The 26,475-nt window shown below is 39.5% G+C and overlaps 1 protein-coding gene across 1 annotated transcript in view; it reads left to right on the top strand.

Annotated features, from left to right (window-relative positions):
* Window positions 1–218: 218 nt before the first annotated feature.
* The window catches only part of SCAPER (S-phase cyclin A associated protein in the ER), a 390,328-nt gene continuing 364,071 nt past the window's right edge, over window positions 219–26,475 (top strand). The window contains 4 exon segments of the mRNA XM_049778585.1: window positions 219–286; window positions 7,413–7,530; window positions 9,637–9,707; window positions 11,193–11,390. Of these exon segments, the coding sequence (XP_049634542.1) occupies window positions 281–286; window positions 7,413–7,530; window positions 9,637–9,707; window positions 11,193–11,390 (393 nt within the window). The 5' untranslated portion in view covers window positions 219–280.

Below are 26,475 nucleotides of genomic sequence, written 5' to 3'. Positions count from 1 at the left end.
CATTTTACTTACTTTCTGGCAACCATTATAGTATTTGAATATTTAGCACTGAATGTTTAAAACACCTGTATTACATTACAAGCAGGCAGTGCAAAAGAGTGATTTTCTATGTTTTTTGTTTTATGTAAAGAGAAGGTTGAGGCAGATGTTATCCCTATATTTTTATGTATAAATATGATTTTCTGACAATTTGATAACTAATATATATTTTTATTGTAGGAGTCATCACCTATGGGTTTATGTGGTAACTGAGCTTCTTGGCACAGAAGTGAATTAAAGGATGATGGTAAGTAACTAGGCTATCTTAAAAATTCACTTTTAATTGTTTTGGCCTCCCTCTGTTTCTTCCTTCCTTTCATCTATTTTTTTGTTTTTGTGGACCATACCTGGTGATGCTCAGGAGTTATGCGCTCAGAAATCGCTCCTGGCTTGGGGGACCATATGGGACACCAGGAGATCAAACTGCAGTTTGTCCTAGGTTAGCACTTACAAGGCAGACGCCCTACCACTTGCGCCACCGCTCTGGCCCGCATCTATATTTTTTGACTTATTTCTTTTAATGTAATGTTGTTACATACAAGACACTCAGTGGCCTTGCTTCTTAAACTGTGGGATGTGACCCCATATGTGATTGAATAACTGAATGTAAGGGTCATCAAAGATTTTTTCCTGAGTGGACAATGACCAAAAATTAATTCAGAATCAAATATGGGTGAAAAGGATGGATGTTGGAACATTGTATGACTGGATTTCAACTATCAACAGCTTTTAATTTTTTCTCACAATGATTTAATTAAAAATATTAAATGTGTCATAAATAGAGGTATTTGGGGCAGCGCTCATCCATGTTGCGTGTTTTAGATGAAAAGTGATGATGGGTGAAGAAAAATTAAGAGCCCTATGTCTGTGCATCACCTTTGTTGTAAAGTACATGATAAAGCGAACGGCTATGAATGTACTATTCATTAGTAGAATCCAGGCCAGGTTTGCTTCTAACACTTGTAAAGAGGCCAGGATGGGGCTAAGCGATGGAAACCAGCTCCTTTATGTCTCATCAGTCAATCCATGCCAACTTGTCTTTCTGAAATTCCCAGGGGCTGGCCAGCTTTTCCAACAGCACATTCTTCCTGTGGTAGGCAGAGTGGGAAGCCAACCTGGGATGATTGAGAGTCTGGGATGGAACCCGGATGTGGCACAAGTCCCCAAAGAGCCTGGGCACACTAAACTTCCCCAGCAAGATTTTTAGGCAGTTTTCAGTATCTTCTGCTAGGTTACTCAGACCCAGAAAAAGAAGGGATTCCCAATCTGCCCACTCACTTCTTTTGTATTGATTTCCCAGCACAGAGGCTGTGATTTGATCTCCACGCCCCTCCTCTCCTTCCTGAACGGTTGTATAGAGGTTGGGCTTTTGTATTCAATTTGTAAATTTTTATTTAATTCCTATTTGTTAATTTAGTTATTGATTATCTTTGGGTTTGATATTAATAGGCTTTATTTTGAGGGGGGAACACGTGGCAATGCTCAGAGATCACTCCTGTAGGATTTGGGGACCCATATATGGTGCTGGAGATCGAATCTGGGTCAAGTGCATGCAAGGCAAGTATATTAGCTTGTGTTAGTTCTAGCTGGAAGGAAGAATCCTTCAAAGTGACTGGTTTGTGAAGGAGCTTCTGTGTTCTCCTTTCCAGTCATGTCTTCCAGCTTTCTTCCTTTCCTTTACCCTTCTCCTTCCTCCTCTTCTCAACTGCCCTCCCCTCCCCTCTCCTTTCCCTTCACTTTCCTTTATGTTGCAGCAATGACTTTTATTGCAATGTTGTATATGTGCTTGCAGCTCTTGCACAGTTTAGTTGCAGTGTACACTTGCTGGGGATTGTATACTTTGGTTGCAGTGCTTGTGCACACATGGTTGAGCTATTTTGTGAATTGCACGTTTTTTTTTTTTTTTTTTTTTTGTGGCACCGATGGTATCACAAATTGCTGCCTGGATTGCATTTAGCATGTGGGGTGGTCCCAGGGATTATCAATATCTCAGCAGCACTATGCAAGTGTTCTTCTACCCCTGACCTGCCCTGCTGATGTTTGGGATAGTTTCTGCTGCTTTACCTTGACCCTCCTTGCTTTCATTTTAGCTTCTTTTATTCTCTGGTTAGCCCCTTGATTGGAGTTTTTCAGTTCAGCTACTATGTTCTTTAACTCTGTGATTTTTTTTTTTTTTTTGGTTTTTAGGTCACATCTGACAGTTCTCAGCGGTTACTCCTGGCTCTGTGCTCAGAAATCGCTCCTAGCAGGCCTGGGGGACCATATGGGATGCTAGGAATTGAACTGGGGTCATTCTTGCATTGGCCACGTGCAAGGCAAACATCCTACTGCTGTGCTATTGCTCTGGCCCCTGATCTGTGATTTTTGTTTGAATTTTCCTATTATGTTTGTTGGGGTTTCCCTGGCTCTTTTACAGTATATTTAAACAAATGCTAATTTTATTGTCACTCTTCACTTTTTCTAGTGTTTCTGAGAATTTTAGTGTATTTCTGTGTTCAATATTAGATTCATATTGAAATATGAAAGGTTTGTGCATTTAAGGGAGAGGTTCTTTCCTGAGAATTTGAGGAAGATGAAACACCATTTAAAGAGAGAAGGGCATTTTTTATTTGCGAGCAAAACAGTATTATGGGTGGAATTTTAAGAATTTATGTAGGAGCTTTTAGAGTGATATAAACAAAAATTTGACCAACAATGCTTAAAACTATTTCAAGATTATGAGCAAATTTGCTAAATGTGGAATTGTTTAGTCTTTTCTTTTTAAGCTGTCAGAGAGGAAGTAAAGGATTTCCTAGTATAGGAGCAAGTCTTAGAACAATGTGAATTTGTTAAAGAACATTTAAAATATTGTATTTTAGGATGTTGCAATAGTTAGTTTATGGTATGGATGAACAAGGTTACTGCACTTCACCACTGCCACCATTGTCCCTGCATCATCTGGGGCAGAGTGATCCTCTGTGTGTAAGTTTTGTCATCTGAGGCCAATCCAAAGGTTCTTTGGCGAACCTCCCTGCATGCCATACTTTAAGAAGAGATTTCATGCAGGACTAAAGTTTGTGCATTTGCTTTTTCATGGAAACACATAATATATGAAACAGTCTTCTGTAAGATCTCCTCAGGACACTAGGTGGCACACTGTGACTTTGGATGCAAATGCATTGAGATAAGTCTCCTGGAAGAAAACAACTAGGTAGAAGCACTCAGTGATACAGATAGCTATGATGTTACTGAGTGTCGTTCATTTTGTGGCTCCAAATCCTGGAGGGAGGGAGGGAGGGAGGGCGTCAAGGAGGGAGAGAGGGAAGGAGGGAGGGAGGGAGAGAGAAGAGAGAAAAGTGGAGAGAGAAAAGATGAGAGAGAGAGAGAGAGAGGAGAGAGGAGAGAGAAGAGAGAGAGAGGAGAGAGGAGAGAGAAGAGAGAGAGAGAGAGAGAGAGAGAGAGAGAGAGAGGAGAGAGAGAGAGAGGGAGAGAAGAGAGAGAAGAGGAGGCTGGGTTTGATTCTCATCTCTGTGCCCCCCCCAGCACTGTTGGGCCCCCAACTAACCACCAACAGACAACAGAACTCATTATGAAATGTGATTGAAATGTTATATGGGAATTTTTTTTTTTAAGCCAGTCAAATTGAGCAGTAGGGATACAGGAATTTTTTTTATAATTGATGTTTCACTCTTACATGTTTTAAAAATTGGATTATTTAAAAATGATTAGAATTTGATTTCTTACTGAAAAGATTCCATTTAGCTTCTATCACAGGAAGCATCTGTGTTCTGAATTGAAGCTTGCTTTATATTCAAGTGTTGAAGTTTGGTGAATATGACAATTTTTGTCATTAAAAATGTAGCATAGAGCTGGAGTGATAACACAGTGGTAGAGTGTTTGCCTTACACATGGCCAACCATGGATGGACCCCGGTTTGTTTTCTGACATCCCATATGGTCCATATGGTCCAGCCTCCCAGGAGCGATTGTGAGTGCAGAGCCAGGTGTAACCCTTGAGCGCTGCCCATGTGACCCAATCCTCTCCCCACCCCATATGTAGTATAAGGAACAAAAATGAAGCATATATTTTCGGGTGCTTTTTGAATGTGTGTGTTTGTGTACAAAGTCTAAAAGAACTAACTTGGTATAATTTATGGTAAAGCCTAAATGTTAGAGAAGAAAATGTTATATTTTAAGTTTTCTTGTCTTGCTTTACTAACAGCATTGTTATCCTGTGGTCATTTTAGTTCTCAGAAACTTAGTACTTTTGAAGACTTTAATTAAACATAATGAACAGAATAGTGAGTTTGTTTTTTTTTTTTTTTTGGTTTTCTGGGCCACACCCCTTTGATGCTCAGGGGTTACTCCTGGTTAAGGGCTCAGAAATTGCCCCTGGCTTGGTGTGGGGGGGGGACTACATGGGACGCCGGGGGATCGAACCACGGTCCTTGCTTGGCTAGTGTTTGCAAGGCAGACACCTTACCTCTAGTGCCACCTCGCGGGCCCCTTCTTTTCATTTTCTTTTAAAACTTTTTTGTTTGTTTGTTTGTTTTTTTGGCCACACCCATTTGATGCTCAGGGGTCACTCCTGGCTAAGCGCTCAGAAATTGCCCCTGGCTTGGTGGGACCATATGGGACGCTGGGGGATCTAACAGTGGTCCTTCCTTGGCTAGCGCTTGCAAAGCAGACACCTTACCTCTAGCGCCACCTTGCCGGCCCCCAGAATAGTGAGTTTATGATCTTAATGTGTGTCTAAGATTTTCTGTGATTTTTGTAAAAGAATTACTATAAAAGAGCTCAAGAAGTAGGTTACCACTGGGTATGGACCAAATCATCCCCCCCCCAAATATTCTTATATATTTATTTGTTGTAAAGAGGCGCTATAAGTGCAATGAAGGAATGTGGTTATATGTAATTATTATTTAATTTTTATTTTTTGGATTTCCCAAGTGGCACTCGGGGTCCGGGATCTGCTTCCAAAAGTACTCAGCTGCCTGGGCTGGCTGTTCAATGTTAGGGAAGAAGAATGCAGCACCGCTGGGGTGCTGCAGTGCCACGGACCACCAGGACCACTCCCAGAAGTGCTGATGCTTGGGGCTTTTTAGGACTATGTGGGTGGTTGATACCCACAGGCCTGTGGGGTTTGCATCCAAGCCTTGGCTGGGCACATGCAGCTATTTTTTTCCAATCTACAGATGTATTGATTTTTTAAAGATGGAAGAAGTTTAGTTTTAGAGAGAAAATTTTGGGTTAACTTTGTAGTACAGCATAAGAGTCAAAGGAATAGTCTTGTTTTCTTACAAGTTCCATCTGCTCAGTGGTTTCTTTCTGTCATGAATGTTGAAATTCAGTTCCTATTGTGGAAGGATTTAGCTGCTGTGGTAAGGCTCTTTTCCGTACATGCAGTTTTTCTTTTTACTGTATCATCCCATTATCATAAGAATACAGAATCACCAACCTCATTTCTACTTTCTTTGTTGAAAAACTGTGACAATCTAAACCTGAAACAAAAGTTTCTTCACAGCGCTCAGGGATTACTCCTGGCTCTGTGCTTGAAATCGCTCCTGGCTCGGGGGACCAATTGGGATGCTGGGATTTGAACCACTGTCTGTCCTGGGTCGGCTGTGTGCAAGGCAAATGCCCTACTGCTTTGCTATCTCTCCAGCCTCAATTCTTGTTTTCTTAGGATTTTGACTACTAGATGATAATGATATATTCATTTATTCTAATTGATTTATTGCTTCCTGGACTGTGAAATTGCCAGTCTTACTTGCTCTTTTCCAAGTAACTTAGTTTTACCTTCCCTTTTCTGCATGTTCCCTTTCCTACCCCTATGCTTTTTAGATTTTCTCTTGGAGACTGGAAAGCTAGTACAGGAACAGTTTCTCAGTGGTCTAGGGTGTAAGACTTGCTTTAGGTTTGAGAGTTTGGGGTTCAAATCCCTGATGAACTCTGAGGGGTACTTTCCTTTGGCCCAGAGCAATAGAACAACAGATGGGGCTCTTGCCTTGCACGAGGCTGACCTGGGTTAAATTTATGGTACACTGTATGGTTCCTTGAACTTTTCAGAGTGATCATGTGGCAGTGTAGTTAGAACTGGAGAGGATTATGTGAAGTGAAATTAGTCAGAAGGAGAAAGAAAACTATTGTATGATCTTACTCATATATGAGCTATAAAGAAGAAAGCCAGGGAAGAGACAAAACCAAAGGAGAACAAACCTCCAGACTCAGCTGGAATTATGGAGTGGTGATGGGCAGGGCCTAGTGGACTGTGGAGGAGGTGATGGTACAGAGTTGGTGGTTTTTGTGGGTTATACTTAGTAGGGGTGGAAAAATTGGAATTTCTTATCAACTTCATTTTATACTGTCCAAGGCATGGTGGGATAGCTAGTGAAATTTGAATGGTTTTGCAATTTATTTATTTACTTATTTTTGGGCCATACCTGGTGATGCTCAGAAGTTACGCCTGACTCTCCTCCACTCAGGGACTACTCCTGCAGTGCACAGGGGACCATATGGGAAACTGAGGATCTAACCTGGCTCATATGCAAGGAAAGCACTCTACTTGCTGTCTCAGCACTCCAATCTCTAATTCTGCAATTTAGATAATACTTTGTATCACTAATAGCTTCCAGATTTAGATATTATACATAGAGTATCCTTAGCTATAAGACACAGACAACAGGAGTTTAAGGACAATTGTATGACTATAGTTTATTATTATTATTATTTTGTGGTATCAGAGATTGATATTAGCTTTCTACATGGGAAGCATAGGCTCTACCACTGAACTATATCTGGGTGCCCAAATGATGTTCTTAAATATTTTAGAGGAAAAAAGTTTGATGGCACTTTGGGGATCCTTTGTGCCAAACAGGAACATTTTTTTTGTAACTTGAAGTTATTTTTAAAATCAAGAGAATGCTTATCTGTCTCCCCATTGACTTCATGCCACAGATATGACCATTTGTTTATATAATGTCTGTGGCTGTTTTTGTACAGTACAGCCAAGCAGAACCAATGTCATGAAGATAGGATGGCCTGAATAAACGTTTAGGACTGGTCTGAGCACATGATTTGCAAGCAAGAGCCCAGGTTGTTCCTAGCATCACTTGATCCCCTAAATACCACCAGGTGTGATGCACCACCCTCACCCCCATAATGGGGTATGACTTTTAGCACTGCTAAGTGTGGCCCAAAACCCAATTAAATGGGTAAATAAACATTTTCTGAACTAAGCAAGATCTGTGTTTCTCTTTTCAAGCCTTAAGCATCTTTATGATACTAAATTAGTGGCACATGTTGCCTGTCCAAAACAGTTTTAAAAATGGTGACTTCAGCGGCCAAGTATATTTTTTACATCAACTTAGCTGATCTTTTCTTCTCTGCATACAGGCTTCATTCCAGCGCTCCAATAGTCATGACAAAGTACGGAGAATTGTGGCAGAAGAGGGCCGCACAGCCCGGAACCTCATCGCTTGGAGTGTGCCACTGGAAAGCAAAGAGGATGACGGTGTGTGTGATTCCACACTTGGGCGTGGGAGCACCTCGTTCATCTACCCAGCAAGCATGATATTCTGAGCACTGCTCCCCCCAAACTTCATACGTGTGGCCCCTCTACTCCCAACAAAACAAACAAAAATTACTTCCATTGTTGAAAATTAGAGACTTTGTTTAGTTCTTAATAGTAAATAAAAACTGTTTACAGTTTAAAACTCTTAGGCAAACAAGTGTATATTAAATAATAAATAATGAAGAAATATATCATTAGTGTTAGTCTTTTGTAAGTCCAAACTGGTCATCTCAATGTAAATGCAGTTGGTCCTTGTCATTGCTAAAATAAATATATCACTTTATTTTTATTGTCACCATCATCATCATCACCCCCACAATAAGGCCTTCAGTTTTTTGCTCACTTACTTAGTATTTTGGGTCACTTTAACCATTTCTCATCATGAATTTTCCTATTTATGGTAGATATGATAACTTTGTTATTTTTAAATTTATTTTTATTTATAATTTTATAAATATAGACTTATATAAATTAATTTTTCATTTTTTTGTTTTGGGGTCACATTCGGTGTTGCTCAGGAGTTACTCCAGGCTTTGAACTGAGGAATTACTCTTGGCAGTGCTCAGGGGACCACAATCGGATGCTGGGGATTAAATCCAGGTCTGCCATATACGAGGCAGAAACTGTACCCATTGTACTGTCTCCCTCCCCCCGATTTCTTTATTTTTTAATTAAAATTTAATTTTATTATTAAGACACTGTGATATATGAATAGCAACTATGAATGCTATTCAGAGTTGCGTTTTAGGCATACTATATTCTAGCACTAGTCCTACTAATATCAACTTCTCTCTACCATATTAAGAAATGTTTTATGCTGCTTCTCCCCCCTTTGTTTCTTTTTTCTGGTGACACCCAATGATATTGAGATGGGGAGGTGGGGTTATTCTCTGCAGTGCTCAGGGGACCATATGGTGCCAAGAAAGGCTGTATTTTAATCCTTTGGGCCATTTCTTCTCTGCTTTATTGCTTAAAAGAAATGCATAGTTTCACGAAAGTGTTATTTTTTTATTTCATATAAGAATGAATTAGATCTGTTGTTATATTGTGACAGGCAAATTTTTTTTTTAAGTTTTGGGATTAGATATTTTCTCTACATTCTTTAAAAAGTGGGTTTTGAAGAATATACATGCATTTATTATGATAGGGTTTAATGATTTAGAAATCAAAGGGAAGGGGCCAGAGTTAGTATAGTAGATAAGATATTTGCCTTGCTCTTGCTGACCTGGGTTTGTTCCCTGGCACACCATATTCCATAAACCTATTAAAGTAAAACAAAAATACTGAGATTAAAAGCATCATAATTTTGCTATTGAAATTTTGAGTTTATGGGGCCGGAGTGGTGGCGTGGAGCAATAAGGTGTCTGCCTTGCCGGCACTAGCTTAGGACGAACCGCACTTTGATCCCCTGGCGTCCTGTATGGTCCCCCAAGCCAGGAGCAGTTTCTGAGCACATAGCCAGAAGTAACCCCTGAGCATCACCAGGTATGGCCCCCAAAAATAAAAAAAACAAAAAAAATTCTTTTTGAGTTTAAATAAGTAGTTTTCAGACCTGTATTTAGGAAGGTCACTGACTTGATATTGGCCTTTTTTTTTTTTTCTTTTTTTTTTTTTTTTTTTAATATTTTGGTTTTGGGACCATTCTCAGTAATGCTCAATGCTTATTCCTGACTTGTACTCAGGGATCCTTTCTGATGGGACCCAGGGCACCATGTGGGTTGCCAGGGATCAAACCTGAGTTGGCTACATGCAAGGAAGGCAAGCACCCTCCTTGCTCTGGCCTCCCTGATTTTGCTTTTAAATCGTCAGAACATCTGACTTTTAAAGAGTTGGTTTATTCCTGTTATGAGAGAGTTGTTCAATAAATGCAGTCTTTGGGACCTTGGAAATTTGCTTTTTTTTTTTTACATCAATAGCTCATATTGACCATGTATAGATTATACTGTTCAATGTGTCCATAAGGAGATTATGTTAGAATGCCAAAATGATTTATATACATCAATTTTCTTTGTTGATCTCTATATTTGTTTGTTCTTGCCTTTTAAGGAAAATCTAAATGTCAAACTGGTGGAAAATCGAAGAGGACAGTTCAGGGCACTCATAAAACTACTAAACAGGTACAATTTATGACTTTGAACTTTTTTTTTAATATGGGGCTATGTCCATTGGTGGTGGGGTAGGGTTGGGGTACAGTGCCAAAATCAAATATGGTGCACGTTCTGCCCCTGATCCCTGGTGACTTCATTTTTGGGAGTGGGAGCTCCTCAGCTGTGCTCAGAAGCCTGGGGCCACTATTCTTTTCAGGGGATGTCAAATTCAGTGGTGCTGTGTGCTCAGGAATCACTCTTGGTATGGCTCAGAGGACCATATGGGGTCCAGGGATTGAACTAACAGTGCCTAAACTCCTGTACTGTGTAGCAGAGCTAAGGAGCTATTGAGGCTATATTTGGGCCATAATGTGTTTGGGCCATGAATTGCTGGATAAGGACTTTGTCCTCATGCACCACAAGGCATGTGTTTGGTCCTTTCCAATTATGTCCATGGCTCTACTTACTGACTTTTTTTTTTTTTGGTTTTTGATCCACACCCAGTGATGTTCAGAGATTACTCCTGGCTATGTGCTCAGAAATAGCTCCTGGCTTCGGGGACCATAAGGAATGCCGGGGGATTTGTCCTAGGTCAGAGCATGCAAGGCAGATGCCCTACTCCTTGCGTCACTGCTCTGGCCCCTACTTACTGACTTTTGATTACAATTATAAATATAATTTTTTTATGGGTTGAAAACTGTTTATTGTAACCTTATGAAATTTTCTTCCTCTTTTTTTTGCACCTCTCCTATTTTCCCTTCCTCTTCTCTCTTTTCTCCCCTATTCCTTCTTTCCTTATAATATTTTTATTTGCATATAAAAATACATAAACGTAACTAAAATAGATACATATATAGTATTCTATATCTAGCTTGGACTTATTCCAGTGCTCATATTCCTTCTAAATATGAATTTATTTACCTTAACTGAAACCCTTTGATGTATGTTTTTATCATCATCATTTAGAAATGAGGAATCAGGGCTGAAGAGATAGTACAGAGTATGTATAAGTAAGGCACTTGCCTTCCATGCTGTCAACCCAGGTTCTTTGATCCTTTGCATCTCATATGATTCCCCAAGTACCACCAAGAGTAATTCCCGAGTGCAGTGACAGGAGTAATTTTGGGCACCACTGGGTGAGGCCCAACCCCCCAAAAAACCCCTAAAAATTTAAATGAACAATCAGAGATAAAGAATAGTTTATTTTTTAACTTGCTAATTAGTGATATAGATAAGATTTGAACCCAGACCACCAATTTTGTGTGTGTGTGAGAGAGAGAGAGAGAGAGTGTGTGTGTGTGTGTGTGTGTGTGTGTGTGTGTTTTGGGATGGAGAGCGGATTCCAAGCAGTGCTCAGGTGGTGATGAGAATTCTCAGGCTCTGACTGGACCTCTTCTCTTCCTCTTAACCACCCCCCAAAAACTATAACTCCAACAACTTTACAGGCTTTAAATAAAGTAAAAATTTATTTCACAGAAACTTTTTAACTTAGTTTTTCATATTTTATTTGACCAGAATACTGGAATAGATTGTAAAATAACACAATCTACAACTGGTGAGAAGCAATTTGATAAAAGTCCCATTAAAACAAGGCACCCTCGGAAGATTGACCTAAGAGCCCGATACTGGGCATTTCTGTTTGATAATCTTCGCAGGGCAGTGGATGAGATCTATGTGACTTGTGAATCAGATCAGAGTGTGGTGGAATGTAAGGTAAGTCTTTTGTTTTGGTTTTTGGGCCACACCCTGTGACACTCAGGGGTTACTCCTGGCTATGTACTCAGAAATTGCTCCTGGCTTGGGGGACCATATGGGATGCCGGAGGATCTAACTATGGTCTGTCTTAGGCTAGCATGGGCAAGGCAGATGCCTTACCGCTTGTCCCACTGCTCTGGCTCCTAAGGTAAGTCTTGATTTGTGGCTTTGGAATGCCTCTGAAGGCCAGAGATGTGTCTTAGGGTAGAGCATAACCTAGCAAAAGCAAGGCCCCGAGTTCCTCCCCTGCCACCACCCACCAGAAAAACAAGAAAGATAGAATAATGTGATCCTTAGAAAAACATCCATAGAATAATGTCACCTGTGGAAGAATGTCAGCCACAGAATATTGTCATCTATTTGAAGTCTGTGTTTCCTACACCTGCTTGGCTTGACTATGTACCTCATTTTTTCTGGTGTATATAGGTTTAGTGGGCTTCATCTTATTCCTTCTGAAATGAAATGACAGTTGTTCTTTTGATTTGTGTACTGAAATCAGTGATATGGCTTAGACTATTTAAAGCTTTATGGAGATTTAATTAGCAGAAATTAATACTTAAGGTATTATGGTTTTCTTTATTATGGTTTGTTATACATTTATATTGAAAACTATTCATCACAGTTCAACTAATTATACCATTATTCACAAAGTGACATTTTTGGGTGGGGATATGTGAGAACATCCAAAGCACTTCTTTGTTCATAAATTCCAAGTAGCCAATATTGTTTTATTAACTCCACTGACCTGATTAGAACCTTAGACCATGCTGTCCTATGGCTTGGCCATCAGCAACTCATTTTTGCTTGTTTGCTTTCTGTTTTTGAACTCCACCCAGCTGTTCTCAGGGATTACTCTTGGCTCTGCACTCAGGACTCACTCTTGGTGGTACTTGGGGGACCATATGGGATTCCTGAGATCAAACGAGGTCATCTGTGTGCAAGGCAAGCACCCTGCCCAAAGTGCTATCACTCTGGCTCCAGCAGCTCCTTGTTTCCGAGTCCCTGGTTCTCTTTATTTTTTTTCTTCTATGTGTGCTTTAAGTTTCTCAGGAGTCACTGTTTCCAAGAGTATTCTTGCTGTTTTTCTTTTGTTATTGTTGCTTGCATCACCTGATTATGTGCCTTCATATTCTGCGCAAGACAGAATTGGTAGGCAGTTGTATTGGTATAAGGCCGTGTAAGAAATCGAGGGGACTCTTTATTTTCCTCATTCTCCTCTTTTTCCTGTAGGTGGCAGCAGTGAGATTCTTATATTCTTTGACTTGCTTGATGTTTAATGCCTTGAATTGAACATTGCTGCATGTCCTTTGATATACTTATCACTCTGGTCTGGGAGAAGTGAGATTGATGGAGAACCATAACAACTTTGGGTAGGACTGGGATGTTTTTAGACAGCTTTGTTGTGTGTGTCGTAGGCTATGAAATAGAGACACAATACAATCTATCCCTTTAAACTTATTGTAAAGCTTGGTCTTTTAAGTGCATGCAAAACTGTTCTACTTGATAGTGAATAAAATTATTTGACTAAAGGTAAGATTAATATACCTCATATAAATATTATATAGGTAGCTTCTGTTTCTCTAGTGAGCATGGTGAAAAACCCTGGAATTCATGTTAAACTTTTAAAGTGTCTGATATAAGGATATCTCATGTTGTGGATGACCTCCTAGGCCATTGTGTGGTGCTTAGGGGCCTCCAGGACTGCGCCCAGAAATTCTTGGGTGTCACATGATGCCAGAGATTGAACCTAAGGCTGGTGTATGCTAGACCTGTGCCCCAATTGCTTAAAATAAATTTTAAGCTCCCACTTTTTTTTCTTAGTCTGAGCCTATGAACATCTTAGCATGGTACAAAGTATGCAGATCACAACACAACACATTTTTTTTTTCATTTTTATAATCTATAGCTTGCATAACTAATTCTGGCTACTTTTTACTTTTCACAAAGCTTTGGGTAGAGAAATAACAGGGCCATACTGTCTTATGATTAAGTTCAGCTTCTTGATTCCAGATTAAGGGCCAGGCATTCTGTGTGTGTGTGTGTGTGTGTGTGTGTGTGTGTGTGTGTGTGTGTGTGTGTGTGTGTGTGTGTGTAATTGCCAGGTTAAGGGTGTGTATGTGTGTATGTTTGTTTGTGTGTTCTAGATTAAGGGCCAGGCATTATGTGTGTGAGTGTTTTGCTTTTGGGGGTCACACCAAGTTTTATACAGGGCTTACTTTTGACTCTGCTCAGGGATCACTCCTGCCAGTGCTCAGGGGACTGACCATATGGAGTGCCAGGGGTTGAACTCAGATTGACCACTTGCAAGGAAAGCAATTTACCTGCTGTCCTACTGCTCTGGTCTCTTAGAGCCAGACATTCTGACTACAGTTGTATTAGCTCACCTTTATAAAGAATACCTGTCATAATAGACTTCATTGCTTTCTCCAACCTTTTGTTATTTGTAATCACAGAATCAAAGAATTTGCTGATCTGATTTATCGCTAGGGTGAATCTAGTAATTATCCAGTTCCATGTGTTTTATGGAAGAAATTATACAGAAAATGAAGCCCAGTAGTGTTTCTACCACCAAGTGCTAATTAGATTGAGGACATGATTTTGATTAAAATTATTTTTCATAAAACATACAAAGTTTTATATACTTTTTTATATTTATTTATTTATATTTATTGTGACAATCAAACCATAAAGGTGGGTGCTTCCAGTTTCTGTTCATTTTATTTATTTTTATTTTATTGAAACAATTGTGATCTACAGAAAAAGTCATAGTTGAATTTTAGATATATAATGGCTCAGGGCCCTTCCCACCACCAGTGTCAACCTCCCTCCACCAATGGACCCAGAGTGCATCCTATCCCATCACCCTTTGCCTCCTGATCTGCCAGCGTAACAGGCCCCTTTGAGTTTAAATTGTTAAAGTTTAGGTCCCTTGATTCCATTATCCTTGACTTCGGCTTGGATATTTACTTCTGTCCTTATTTATTTTCCTGCCAATATATCTGAGACCACTTGGCTCCTGCCCTTTCTTTATGCCTTTCTTCTTAGTTTTTTTAGAAAAATGTAGGAGGGAGATCAGGGCCATCGGTGCTGGGAATGTTGCACTGATGAAGGGGGGGTGTTCTGTTTATGACTGAAGCTCAACTACAGTCATGCTTGTAATTATGGTGCTTAAATAAAGATTTTATATGTATTATATAAGAAAAAAATTGCTGAGTAGCAAATTAAATTGAATTAGTACCCCCCCCCAAAAAAAAAGAAAGAAAGAAAAGGAATATGTGGTGAAATAAAGTAATCTGTGTCTCACCATTCTATGAAAAAGGCAGGAGCCCTGATTTAAGAGATAAAAAAATTAATAAATAATATTTTAAAAAGGTTTTTTTTTTTTTTTTTGATTAGGCATGGCAAAATATGGGGAAAATAGAAAAAACAGGGAGATTTTACCCTAAGACTACTACAGGCTCTGGGCATACTAAGTTGTCTAACCCTAAAGTCTTTCTCAGTGGTTCCAGTAAAAGCTCTTCACAATCACAGTTGTTGCAGTCAGGCTTCTGTAGTTAGAGATCCTGGTTTTTGTACAGATTTTTTTTTTTTTTGGGGGGGGCCACACCCGGCGGAGCTCAGGGGTTACTCCTGGCTGTCTGCTCAGAAATAGCTCCTGGCAGGCATGGGGGACCAACACCAGGATTCAAACCAACCACCTTTGGTCCTGGATCGGCTGCTTGCAAGGCAAACACCACTGTGCTATCTCTCCGGGCCCTTTTTGTACAGATCTTATGTCGAAGTCAGGGTGACACAGAGCATCTTCTGGTTTAATCTCATTATTAGGTGGCATGCAGAGAACCCTGCTCTGAAAGCAGATTTTTGCTGTTACCAAGTTTCAGGGTGTTGTATGAGCCCACTCTGGAGCAAGTCAACACCAGGGCAGCATTTGGGCCTTCCCTGATAGAAGTCTGATTCCTGGTGCTGGTGTATAAAATCCTGCTGGTTCCACAGATGGGATCCAAGGTTCTTGGGTGAATGGCCGGATGTCTGATCTTCTGAAGCCTAAGCCAAGTCACTATGATGAGTGGCGTTAAGAGTATAAGGCCCCACTGCATATAAAATGTATGTGTTCCCATCTCTATTAGATAACTTGTTTGCACGTTAGATTTCCCCATTTTAATGTGCTTATGCAAAAAGGAACAATGCCATATGATACTATTGGTATATATGGGAGTAAAAATAACAAGCTAAACAATCCTGAGAATCTGGTTCTAACATGAACTCGGAACACTAGAGAAAGTTATCTACTGGAATTTCCTACCAAGTAGATTCAAAAAAAGAATGGAGGAACTGCCACTATTTAAGAAAATAAACAATAAGAAGGCTGTCTTGCATCCTTCCCATCCACTTTCACCAACTAGGCAGAGTGGAACAAACCTGATGAATGTTATCTTCCATTTCTCTGATTATAGATCCTCAGAAGTACTTGCCCAGAATACGATCATTCTTTTTTGCTTGACACCCTCTCCATGCTTTTTATGTAACTCCTGTTCCAATGTAGATGTCAGTTTAACACATTAATACTAGTTCATACCATTGGTGTTCATGCTAGAATGTGGTTCAGTGTACTGCACCTGCTTCAGTTTGTTAATCATGTGTGCTCAGGGGAGCCTATCTTGATGTTTGAATGTAGTGTCTCGTGTAATTTGCTCTCAGAACTATACTTCTTTTTAGGATCACATTTGTAAAGATCACAAATTGAAATTATTTGTCTACTTAGTGTATTTTTATGTGACACAAAGTTCCAGGAGGACAGAAATCATGCGGCTTCTTTATTCCTTCATCACTAGTTCTTGGTACTAGGCCTGGCCTTGCACCCAGGGATCACTCCTGCAGTGTGCGATTCTTGGACTCAAACCTTGGTGTGTACATGCAAAACAAGCACCTTATTCCAGCTCCCCCAGGAGTCTTTGTAGATATTCCTTCCTAATATACTGCTGATTTCCATTTGTTACCAATTTGATTGTGGAGTTTTTCACAGTCCAATGAAGAATATTAGTCTCATTTTTATGGTATCTTTGTCTGGTATTAGGGCCATCCTTGATGGTATTTTTGAAAAGCTTGTGAATTATTTTTTTATATGTTATATAGAATATGCCAATAAAAGCATCAGATCCATAAGTTGTATTCATTAGGAGATTTTTTTTTTTTTTTTGGTTTTTGGGCCACACCTGGTGATGCTCAGGAATCACTCCTGGCTCGGGGAACCATATGGAACACCGGAGATTGAACCGAGGTCTGTCCTGGGCAGCTGCATGCAAGGCAAACATCCTAGCACTGTGCTATTGCTTTGGCTTCTTTATTAGGAGAGTTTTAAAAAATTCCTCTTCAAACTCCTAGTTACATTTTTTTTTGTCTTGTTTTGCATTTCTGAGAAACCGTCTCATGTTAATTATTCAGTTTGCTGCCATACTGTGGTTCATTATACTCATAATTTTTTTTTGGATAGAATTAGTAATGTCAGGGCCGGAGAGATAGCATGGAGGTAAGGTGTTTGCCTTGCATGCAGAAGGACGATGCTTCGAATCCTGGCATCCCATATGGTCCCCTGTGCCTGCCAGCGGTGATTTCTGAGCATAGAGCCAGGAGTAACCCCTGAGCACTGCTGGGTGTGACCCAAAAAACAAAAAACAAAAAACAACAACAAAAAAAAGAATTAGTAATGTCTTCACTTTTTTGTTTGTTTTTGGGCTGCACCTTGTGGTGCTCAGGGCTTCCTCCTGGCTCTGTGCTGAGGGGATCATATGGGATGATGGTGATTGAACCCAGGTAGGTTACATGCAAGTCAAACACCCTGTCTGCTCTTCTATGACTCTGACTTTTCCACTTTCATTTTTTTTTTTAATTTTTTTTAATTCACTTGCTTAATTTGGAGAGGATTATATATCTTTCTTTTTTTTTTTTTACACCACCCATCATCAGTGCAACATTCCCATCACCAATGTCCCAAGTCTCCCTCCTCCCCACCCGACCCCCGCCTGTACTCTAAACAGGTTCTCAATTTCCCTCATACATTCTCATTATTAGGACAGTTCAAAATGTAGTTATTTATCCAACTAAACTCATCACTCTTTGTGATGAGCTTCCTGAGGTGAGCTGGAACTTCCAGCTCTTTTCTCTTTTGTGTCTGAAAGTTATTATTGCAAGAATGTCTTTCATTTTTCTTAAAACCCATAAATGTGTGAGACCATTCTGCGTTTTTCTCTCTCTCTCTGACTTATTTCACTCAGCATAATAGATTCCGTGTACATCCATGTATAGGAAAATTTCATGACTTCATCTCTCCTGACAGCTGCATAATATTCCATTGTGTATATGTACCACAGTTTCTTTAGCCATTCGTCTGTTGAAGGGCATCTTGGTTGTTTCCAGAGTCTTGCTATGGTAAATAGTGCTGCAATGAATATAGGTGTAAGGAAGGGGTTTTTGTATTGTATTTTTGTGTTCCTAGGGTATATTCCTAGGAGTGGTATAGCTGGATCGTATGGGAGCTCGATTTCCAGTTTTTGGAGGAATCTCCATATCGCTTTCCATAAAGGTTGAACTAGACGGCATTCCCACCAGCAGTGGATAAGAGTTCCTTTCTCCCCACATCCCCGCCAACACTGTTTATTCTCATTCTTTGTGATGTGTGCCATTCTCTGTGGTGTGAAGTGGTATCTCATCGTTGTTTTGATTTGCATCTCCCTGATGATTAGTGATGTGGAGCACTTTTTCATGTGTCTTTTGGCCATCTGTATTTCTTCTTTGTCAAAGTGTCTGTTCATTTCTTCTCCCCATTTTTTGACGGGATTAGATGTTTTTTTCTTGTAAAGTTCTGTCAGTGCCTTGTATATTTTGGAGATTAGCCCCTTATCTGATGGGTATTGGGTGAATAGTTTCTCCCACTCAGTGGGTGGCTCTTGTATCTTGGGCACTATTTCCTTTGAGGTGCAGAAGCTTCTCAGCTTAATATATTCCCATCTGTTAATTTCTGCTTTCACTTGCTTGGAGAGTGCAGTTTCTTCCTTGAAGATGCCTTTAGCCTCAATGTCCTGGAGTGTTTTACCTACGTATTGTTCTATATATCTTATGGTTTTGGGGCTGATATCGAGGTCTTTAATCCATTTGGATTTTACCTTCGTACATGATGTTAGCTGGGGGTCTAAGTTCAATTTTTTGCAAGTGGCTACCCAGTTTTGCCAACACCACTTGTTGAAGAGGCTTTCTTTGTTCCATTTAGGATTTTTTGCTCCTTTATCAAAAATTAGATGATTGTATGTCTGGGGAACATTCTCTGAGTATTCAAGCTTATTCCACTGATCTGAGGGCCTGTCTTTATTCCAATACCATGCTGTTTTGATAACTATTGCTTTGTAGTAAAGTTTAAAGTTGGGGAAAGTAATTCCTCCCATATTCTTTTTCCCAATGATTGCTTTAGCTATTCGAGGGTGTTTATTGTTCCAAATAAATTTCAAAAGTGCCTGGTCCACTTCTTTGAAGAATGTCATGGGTATCTTTAGGGGGATCGCATTAAATCTGTACAGTGCTTTGGGGAGTATTGCCATTTTAATGATATTAATCCTGCCAATCCATGAGCAGGGTATATGCTTCCATTTCCGCGTGTCCTCTCTTATTTCTTGGAGCAGAGTTTTATAGTTTTCCTTGTATAGGTCCTTCACATTTTTAGTCAAGTTGATTCCAAGATATTTGAGTTTGTGTGACACTATAGTGAATGGAGTTGTTTTCTTAATGTCCATTTCTTCCTTATTAGTATTGGTGTATAGGAAGGCCATTGATTTTTGTGTGTTAATTTTGTAGCCTGCCACCTTGCTATATGAGTCTATTGTTTCTAGAAGCTTTTTGATAGAGTCTTTGGGGTTTTCTAAGTAGAGTATCATGTCATCTGCAAACAGTGAGAGCTTGACTTCTTCCTTTCCTATCTGGATTCCCTTGATATCCTTTTCTTGCCTAATCGCTATAGCAAGTACTTCAAGTGCTATGTTGAATAGAAGTGGTGAGAGAGGACAGTCTTGTCTTGTGCCAGAATTTAGAGGAAAGGCTTTCAGTTTTTCTCCATTGAGGACAATATTTGCCTCTGGCTTGTGGTAGATGGCCTTAACTATATTGAGAAAGGTTCCCTCCATTCCCATCTTGCTGAGAGTTTTGATCAAGAATGGGTGTTGGACCTTGTCAAATGCTTTCTCTGCGTCGATTGATATGATCATGTGATTTTTATTTTTCTTGCTGTTGATGTTGTGTATTATGTTGATAGATTTACGGATGTTAAACCAGCCTTGCATTCCTGGAATGAAACCTACTTGATCGTAGTGGATGATCTTCTTAATGAGGCATTGAATCCTATTTGCCAGGATTTTGTTGAAGATCTTTGCATCTGCATTCATCAGCGATATTGGTCTGTAATTTTCTTTTTTCGTAGCATCTCTGTCTGGTTTAGGTATCAAGGTAATGTTGGCTTCATAAAAGCTATTTGGAAGTTTTCCTGTTTTTTTCAATTTCATGAAAGAGTCTTGCCAGGATTGGTAGTAGTTCCTCTTGAAAGGTTTGAAAGAATTCATTAGTAAATCCATCTGGGCCTGGGCTTTTGTTTTTGGGCAGACATTTGATTACTTTCTTAATTTCCTCAATAGTAATGGGTGTGTTTAGATATGCTACATCCTCTTCATTCAATCGTGGAAGATTATAAGATTCCAAAAATTTATCCATTTCTTCCAGGTTTTCATTTTTAGTGGCATAGAGTTTCTCAAAGTAGTTTCTGATTACCCTTTGAATCTCTACCATATCAGTAGTGATCTCTCCTTTTTCATTCCTAATACGAGTTATCAAGTTTCTCTCTCTTTCTTTCTTTGTTAGTTTTGCCAGTGGTCTATCAATCTTGTTTATTTTTTCAAAGAACCAACTTCTGCTTTCGTTGATCTTTTGGATGGTTTTTCTGGTTTCCACTTCATTGATTTCTGCTCTCAGCTTTGTTATTTCCTTCTGCCTCCCTATTTTTGGATCCTTTTGTTGAGCACTTTCTAATTCTATGAGCTGCGTCATTAAGCTATTCAGGTATGCCCCTTCTTCTTTCCTGATGTGTGCTTGCAAAGCTATAAATTTTCCTCTCAGTACTGCTTTTGCTGTGTCCCATAGGTTCTGATAAATTGTGTCTCCATTGTCATTTGTTTTCAGGAAGGTTTTGATTTCCTCTTTGATTTCATCTCGGACCCACTGATTATTCAGTATGAGGCTATTTAACTTCCAGGTGTTAAAATTTTTCTTCTGTGTCCCTTTGTATTTTATATATAATTTCAGGGCTTTGTGGTCAGCAAAGGCAGCCTGCAAAATTTCTATCCTCTTGATATTATGGAGATATGTTTTGTGTGCTAACATGTAGTCTATCCTAGAGAATGTCCCATGTACATTAGAGAAAAATGTGTATCCAGGCTTCTGGGGGTGGAGTGTCCTGTATATATCTACTAGGCCTCTTACTTCCATTTCTCTCCTCAGGTCTAGTATATTCTTGTTGGGTTTCAGTCTGGTTGACCTGTCTAGTGTTGACAATGCCGTGTTGAGGTCTCCCACAATTATTGTGTTGTTATTGATATTATTTTTCAGATCTGTCAACAGTTGTATTAAATATTTTGCTGGCCCCTCATTCGGTGCATATATGTTTAGGAGGGTGATTTCTTCCTGCTGTACATATCCCTTGATTAATACAAAATGTCCATCTTTGTTCCTTACTACTTTCCTAAGTATAAAGTTTGCATCATCTGATATTAATATGGCCACTCCAGCTTTTTTTTGGGTGTTGTTTGCTTGGATGATTTTCCTCCAGCCTTTTATTTTGAGTCTATGTTTGTTCTGACTATTCAGGTGCGTTTCTTGTAGGCAGCAGAAGGTTGGATTGAGTTTTTTGATCCATTTAGCCACTCTGTGTCTCTTAACTGGTGCATTTAGTCCATTGACATTGAGAGAAAGAATTGTCCTGGGAGTTAGTGCCATCTTTATATTAAAGTTTGGTGTGTTTGTTGGTAAGCCTTGTCTTAAAGTATGCCGTTCAGTTTTTCTTTTAAGAATGGTTTTGAGTCTGTGAAGTTTTTGAGCTGTTGTTTGTCTGTGAAACTATGTATTGTTCCTTCAAACCTAAAAGTGAGTTTTGCTGGGTACAGTATTCTAGGCGAAGCATTTATTTCATTGAGTTTTGTCACTATGTCCCACCACTGCCTTCTGGCCTTGAGTGTTTCTGGTGACAGGTCTGCAGTAAATCTCAAGGATGTTCCCTTAAATGTAATTTCTCTTTTCGATCTTGCTGCTTTCAGAATTCTGTCTCTATCTATGGGATTCGTCATTGTGACTAGAATGTGTCTTGGGGTGTTTTTTCTGGGGTCTCTTTTAGTTGGCACTCTTCGGGCATGCAGGATTTGATCACATGTATTCATTATCTCTGGTAGTTTCTCTTTAATGATGTTCTTGACTGTTGATTCTTCCCAGAGATTTTCTTCCTGAGTCTCTGGGACTCCAATGATTCTTAAGTTGTTTCTGTTGAGCTTATCATAGACTTCTATTTTCATCTGTTCCCATTCTTTGAGTAATTTTTCCATTGTTTGATCATTTGCTTTGAGGCTTTTTTCCAATTTCTTCTGCTGTATGTAATTGTTATGTATCTCATCTTCCAGTGTACTGATTCTATCCTCAGCTGCTGTTAACCTGTGGGAAATCTCAAACATGTTTTTCTTCAATTCATCTACTGAGTTTCTCAGACCTGTTATTTGATCTGAAATTTCCGTTTGGAGTTTTCTCATTTCTATCTTCATATTCTCCTGATTCTTTTTAGTTTTCTCTTCTATACTTTGTTTGAGTTCTTTGAACATGTTCCATATTGCAACTCTAAACTCCTTATCTGAGAGACTGACTAGGTGGTTGATCATGTTCAAGTCATCAGAGTTGCCATCTTCATTCTCTATGTCTGGCACTGGCCCATGTTGTTTCCCCATTGTCACACTAGTACTGCGTGTTTTTCTACGTGTTGTGATTGTATTCATTGGCTAAATGCTGTGCACCGTCGCGAAGGGGAGCGGAGCAACCGTGCTCCTCTGGCTTCTCCCTTTCTGGGCGTGTCGACTCACCTCCACGGAAGGCTCACAGGAAGGCAGGCTGGCAGATGGGCTGCACCCAGGATGAAATCAGGCCAAAAATGCAGGACAGCAGAGTAGAGAGGCAGAAGGGTGCTGGCATCTGAGATCCAGCGAAGTTCAGTGGCTCCTCCCTTTCTGGGCGTGTCGACTCACCTCCACGGAAGGCTCCCCGGAAAGTTCACAGGAAGGCAGGCTGGCTGATGAGCCGCACCAAGGGTGAAATCAGGCCGAAAATGCAGGACAGCAGAGTAGAGAGGCAGAAGGGTGCTGGCATCTGAGATCCAGCGAAGTTCAGTGGCTCCTCCCTTTCTGGGCGTGTCGACTCACCTCCACGGAAGGCTCACGGGAAGGCAGACTCCCCGGAAAGCTCACAGGAAAGCAGGCTGGCTGATGAGCCGCACCAAGGGTGAAATCAGGCCGAAAATGCAGGACAGCAGAGTAGAGAGGCAGAAGGGTGCTGGCATCTGAGATCCAGCAGAGTTTGGTCTCCACTTTCATTTTTAAATTTAATAATTTGTGTCTTTATTCTACTTCCGTGTATGTAGCCATACATTATTTTCTTTTTAAATGATCTGTTTTTTTTTTGTTTTGCTTATGATAGATAATAATATGTTATCTCTTTTTGCTAGCTTTGGAATTTGTTCCTTTAAAATTTAATCAAATGAAAAATATTTTATTTTTTTTATTGTTTGGTGGTGTCAGGGATTGCACCCAGGGCCTCTACTACTGAGCTACATCCTTGACTCAATTTGATTTTTCGTTTTTATTTTTTGGTATACCTAGCTTTTCTCAGGGCTTACTATGTCACTGCACTCAGGGGTCACTTCTGATATGCTGGGGGATCATTTGGAGTTCTAGAGATTCAACCTGGGTCAGTTGCATACAAGACAAGTACCTTATCTCCTATACTATCCCTCTGGCCCCTATTAAAAAAATTTTTTTTTTAAACTTGGGTGATTGATTGATAGGTCTTTAGGCCACATTGGCAGTGCTCAGGGGCCACTCCTGGCTCTGTAGTCAGAAATTGCCCCTGGCAGGCTGGGGGACCATATGGGATGACGGGAATCAAACCAGATCCCTCCCAGGTCAGCCACATGCAAGGCAAATGCCCTACCACTGTGCTATCTTTTTGGCCCCAGTATCTGAGTATTTTCTAATAACCCTGGTGATTTATTCTTTGACCCATTTGTTTAAGAGTAAGTTCTTTAGCTTTTACACATTGGAGAATTTTCCTCAATTCCTATTTTCTAGTATTTTGACCATGTCCTCCAGTAACAAACTTTGTAAGTACTATTGACTTATTCTCTGTTTCTCAGACTCAAGCCTCTTATTAGAATGAATTACATCACAATTAAATTAGATACCATTTACCTTTCCATTGTTCTCATAAAAATTATGTACATGTGAGAATAGGTGATATTACAGTGGATAGGGCATTTTCCTTGCTTGCACCTGACATTTGATGCCTGGGACCTTGTATGATTCTTGAGCTCTCTGGGAGTGATTCTTGGGTGAAATAGAGCCAGGAATCAGCTTGGAGCCACCATCAAGTGTGAGCAAAATGGAAAAAAAAAAGAACAATAAATAAATAAAGAATCTCGTTAAGACTTTTTATTCCTACTATATTTGCCTATATATAGAAAACAATAACAATTGTTTCCTTAATATAAGGATGTTGTAAATATTTATGTTGTAAATATTATGATAGTGTTTCTGGAATTTTCTTTGGATATTGGTTCATTTTAAATTTTTGTTGTTACTGCTTTAGGGCCATACTTAGCTGTGCTTAGAACTTCCTCTGATTTTGCACTCAGGGACCATTCCTGGTGGAACCTGGGGGACAGTATATGGTGCTGAGCTGCATGCAAGGCTAGGTTTTCTCTTGATGACTTTATTGTAGTGTTTATTTTTTTCAGGTTGCATATATTGAAAATTGAGGGTAGATATTTAAGAGAAATAAAGGATTGGGATTGAAAATGACAGTGAGCTATTCTTAAGAGTTTTGAAAAATGGTTCCCTGGCCACTTTATTTTCAGCTGATTTCTCTTAGAAACTGTTTATTCCATTAGATGCTTATAAAAAAATCTAGATAAGTGATTTTTTTTAAAAAAAGCTCTTTAAAAATCTTGTTTGGTCAAGATCTTTCTTTCAAAGGTTCTCTTTTATCACTGGCTTCTCATGTGATGCCCATTCTCATCCCTTCCTCAGCTCAGGGGCACAGCACCGTGTTCATTCCTGGAGCTGAATTGGAGGCTGTATTGGTGTTCGGGGCCCATGGACCTGTGCACTCGGATTGTGTGTCAGGAGGACAAAGGGATGGCGCCAAGCATCCTGCTCTGTGCGCCAGTAACTCGAATTAATTACAAACCAATCGAATCCGTTGCAGCCAATTGGTAAACTAATTGGTAATTTTAGCTGCACATCTATATGTCGTTATCTGAATGCCTATAACATTACTTTCAGAGCCACTTTTGTTCTGTTTCATTCTGCTTGACAAAATGGCCTTCATAGCTGCAGGGAGAAAGATGTACATCAGTGGCTAGGAGACCACTCCAGCTGCTTGTCTTGTTTGTATTCCCTTGTTCGTAAAACATGACTCCGATTACAGCTGCGTGCTGCCACTCTGATCCCTTCTGATAACATTGAGCTAAACATTCCTTAAAATAGTTTAAGCCACCAAATGTACTTACTACTATGCCAACTAGTATCAGAAGTGTAAATACTCAATATTTACACTTGCTCTCCTAGAGTTTTTTTTACTTCTCATCTTTTTATTTTAGCAAAAAGGGAAATCCCATAAAAAATTTCTGAAATAACTTCTTCTGAGTTAAATCTTACTGTGTTCTAATGTAGGTGATTTAAGTTGAATGAATCTAATTAAAGAATTTGAATTATATTAGTAGAATTGAGAAAAGGAAGTCAACTAAATTTTTTAATTTTTCCTGTTCCTGATTGTAGAAGACTTTTATTACTAGTGATTTGGCATCAGGGATTACCTTTAAAAGGAAATAAACAATCCTTCTTTGTTCAGAAGAATCTTAGAGTAAAATATAACTTTTATTACTAAAGTGAGCATGGTACTGTATTTCATTTGTGAATAATTTGGCATACATTTTTATTAGTCTTGGGTCTTATTTTCAAAGGACCTCTGTATCTTTTAAAACATTTGTGAAAAATGTTTTTTGAGGTCTCTGCCATAGATACTGAGAAGTCAGCCTAAAAGTTATAAAAGAAGTAAAATGTTTATTAAACAAAGGATTGTTTTAAAGACTGGTTGGTATTATCTGATGGTCTTTTTCTGGGAGTAATTTGCTTTGATAGTAAGATGAAACCATATGTATGTCTTCATAGAAAGGTGAGAATGATATGAGACCAGTAAAGTAAATATACTTTAAATTTCTTTGCTTTGGGGCCAGGGAGATGGCTCACAGTACTAGTATACATGCTTTGATTGTGAAAGTCCCAGGTTTCATCTCTAACATTCCGTGGTTCACCAAGCACTGAGCATTGCCAGGTGTGGCCCCATCCAAAAAAATCCAAATGCTTGGTTTAGACATTTCCTTCTCATTTTGCCCTTGGTTTTACTGGTGCTGTATGAAGATTGAGAGATGTGTCTTAACAGAATGAACAGTGGGCGAAAAAAACGTGAGTAAAAGGTCAAATGTTTTTGGGTTCTGTACCTGAGTAGATTACGTCTCAGTATTATTATGTATAAAATGGAGCATAGCTTTATGGAGAGTTAGGCTTATTGTTTATTAGGTTTATTCATTGTCTATTCTCTGCAGGGGGAGAATGTGACTCACTGAACTCAGTGGTAGGACCCCTCTTTGTATGTGTGAAGCCCTGGGTTCAATCCTTAGCACTGTAAAATAAAAAGTAATGCT

The sequence above is a fragment of the Suncus etruscus genome, chromosome 1 (genome assembly GCF_024139225.1).
Source record: "Suncus etruscus isolate mSunEtr1 chromosome 1, mSunEtr1.pri.cur, whole genome shotgun sequence".
Lineage (NCBI taxonomy): Eukaryota > Metazoa > Chordata > Mammalia > Eulipotyphla > Soricidae > Suncus > Suncus etruscus.
The sequence above is the reverse complement of the archived record's forward strand: the minus strand, read 5'-3'. Positions and strand labels throughout refer to the sequence as shown.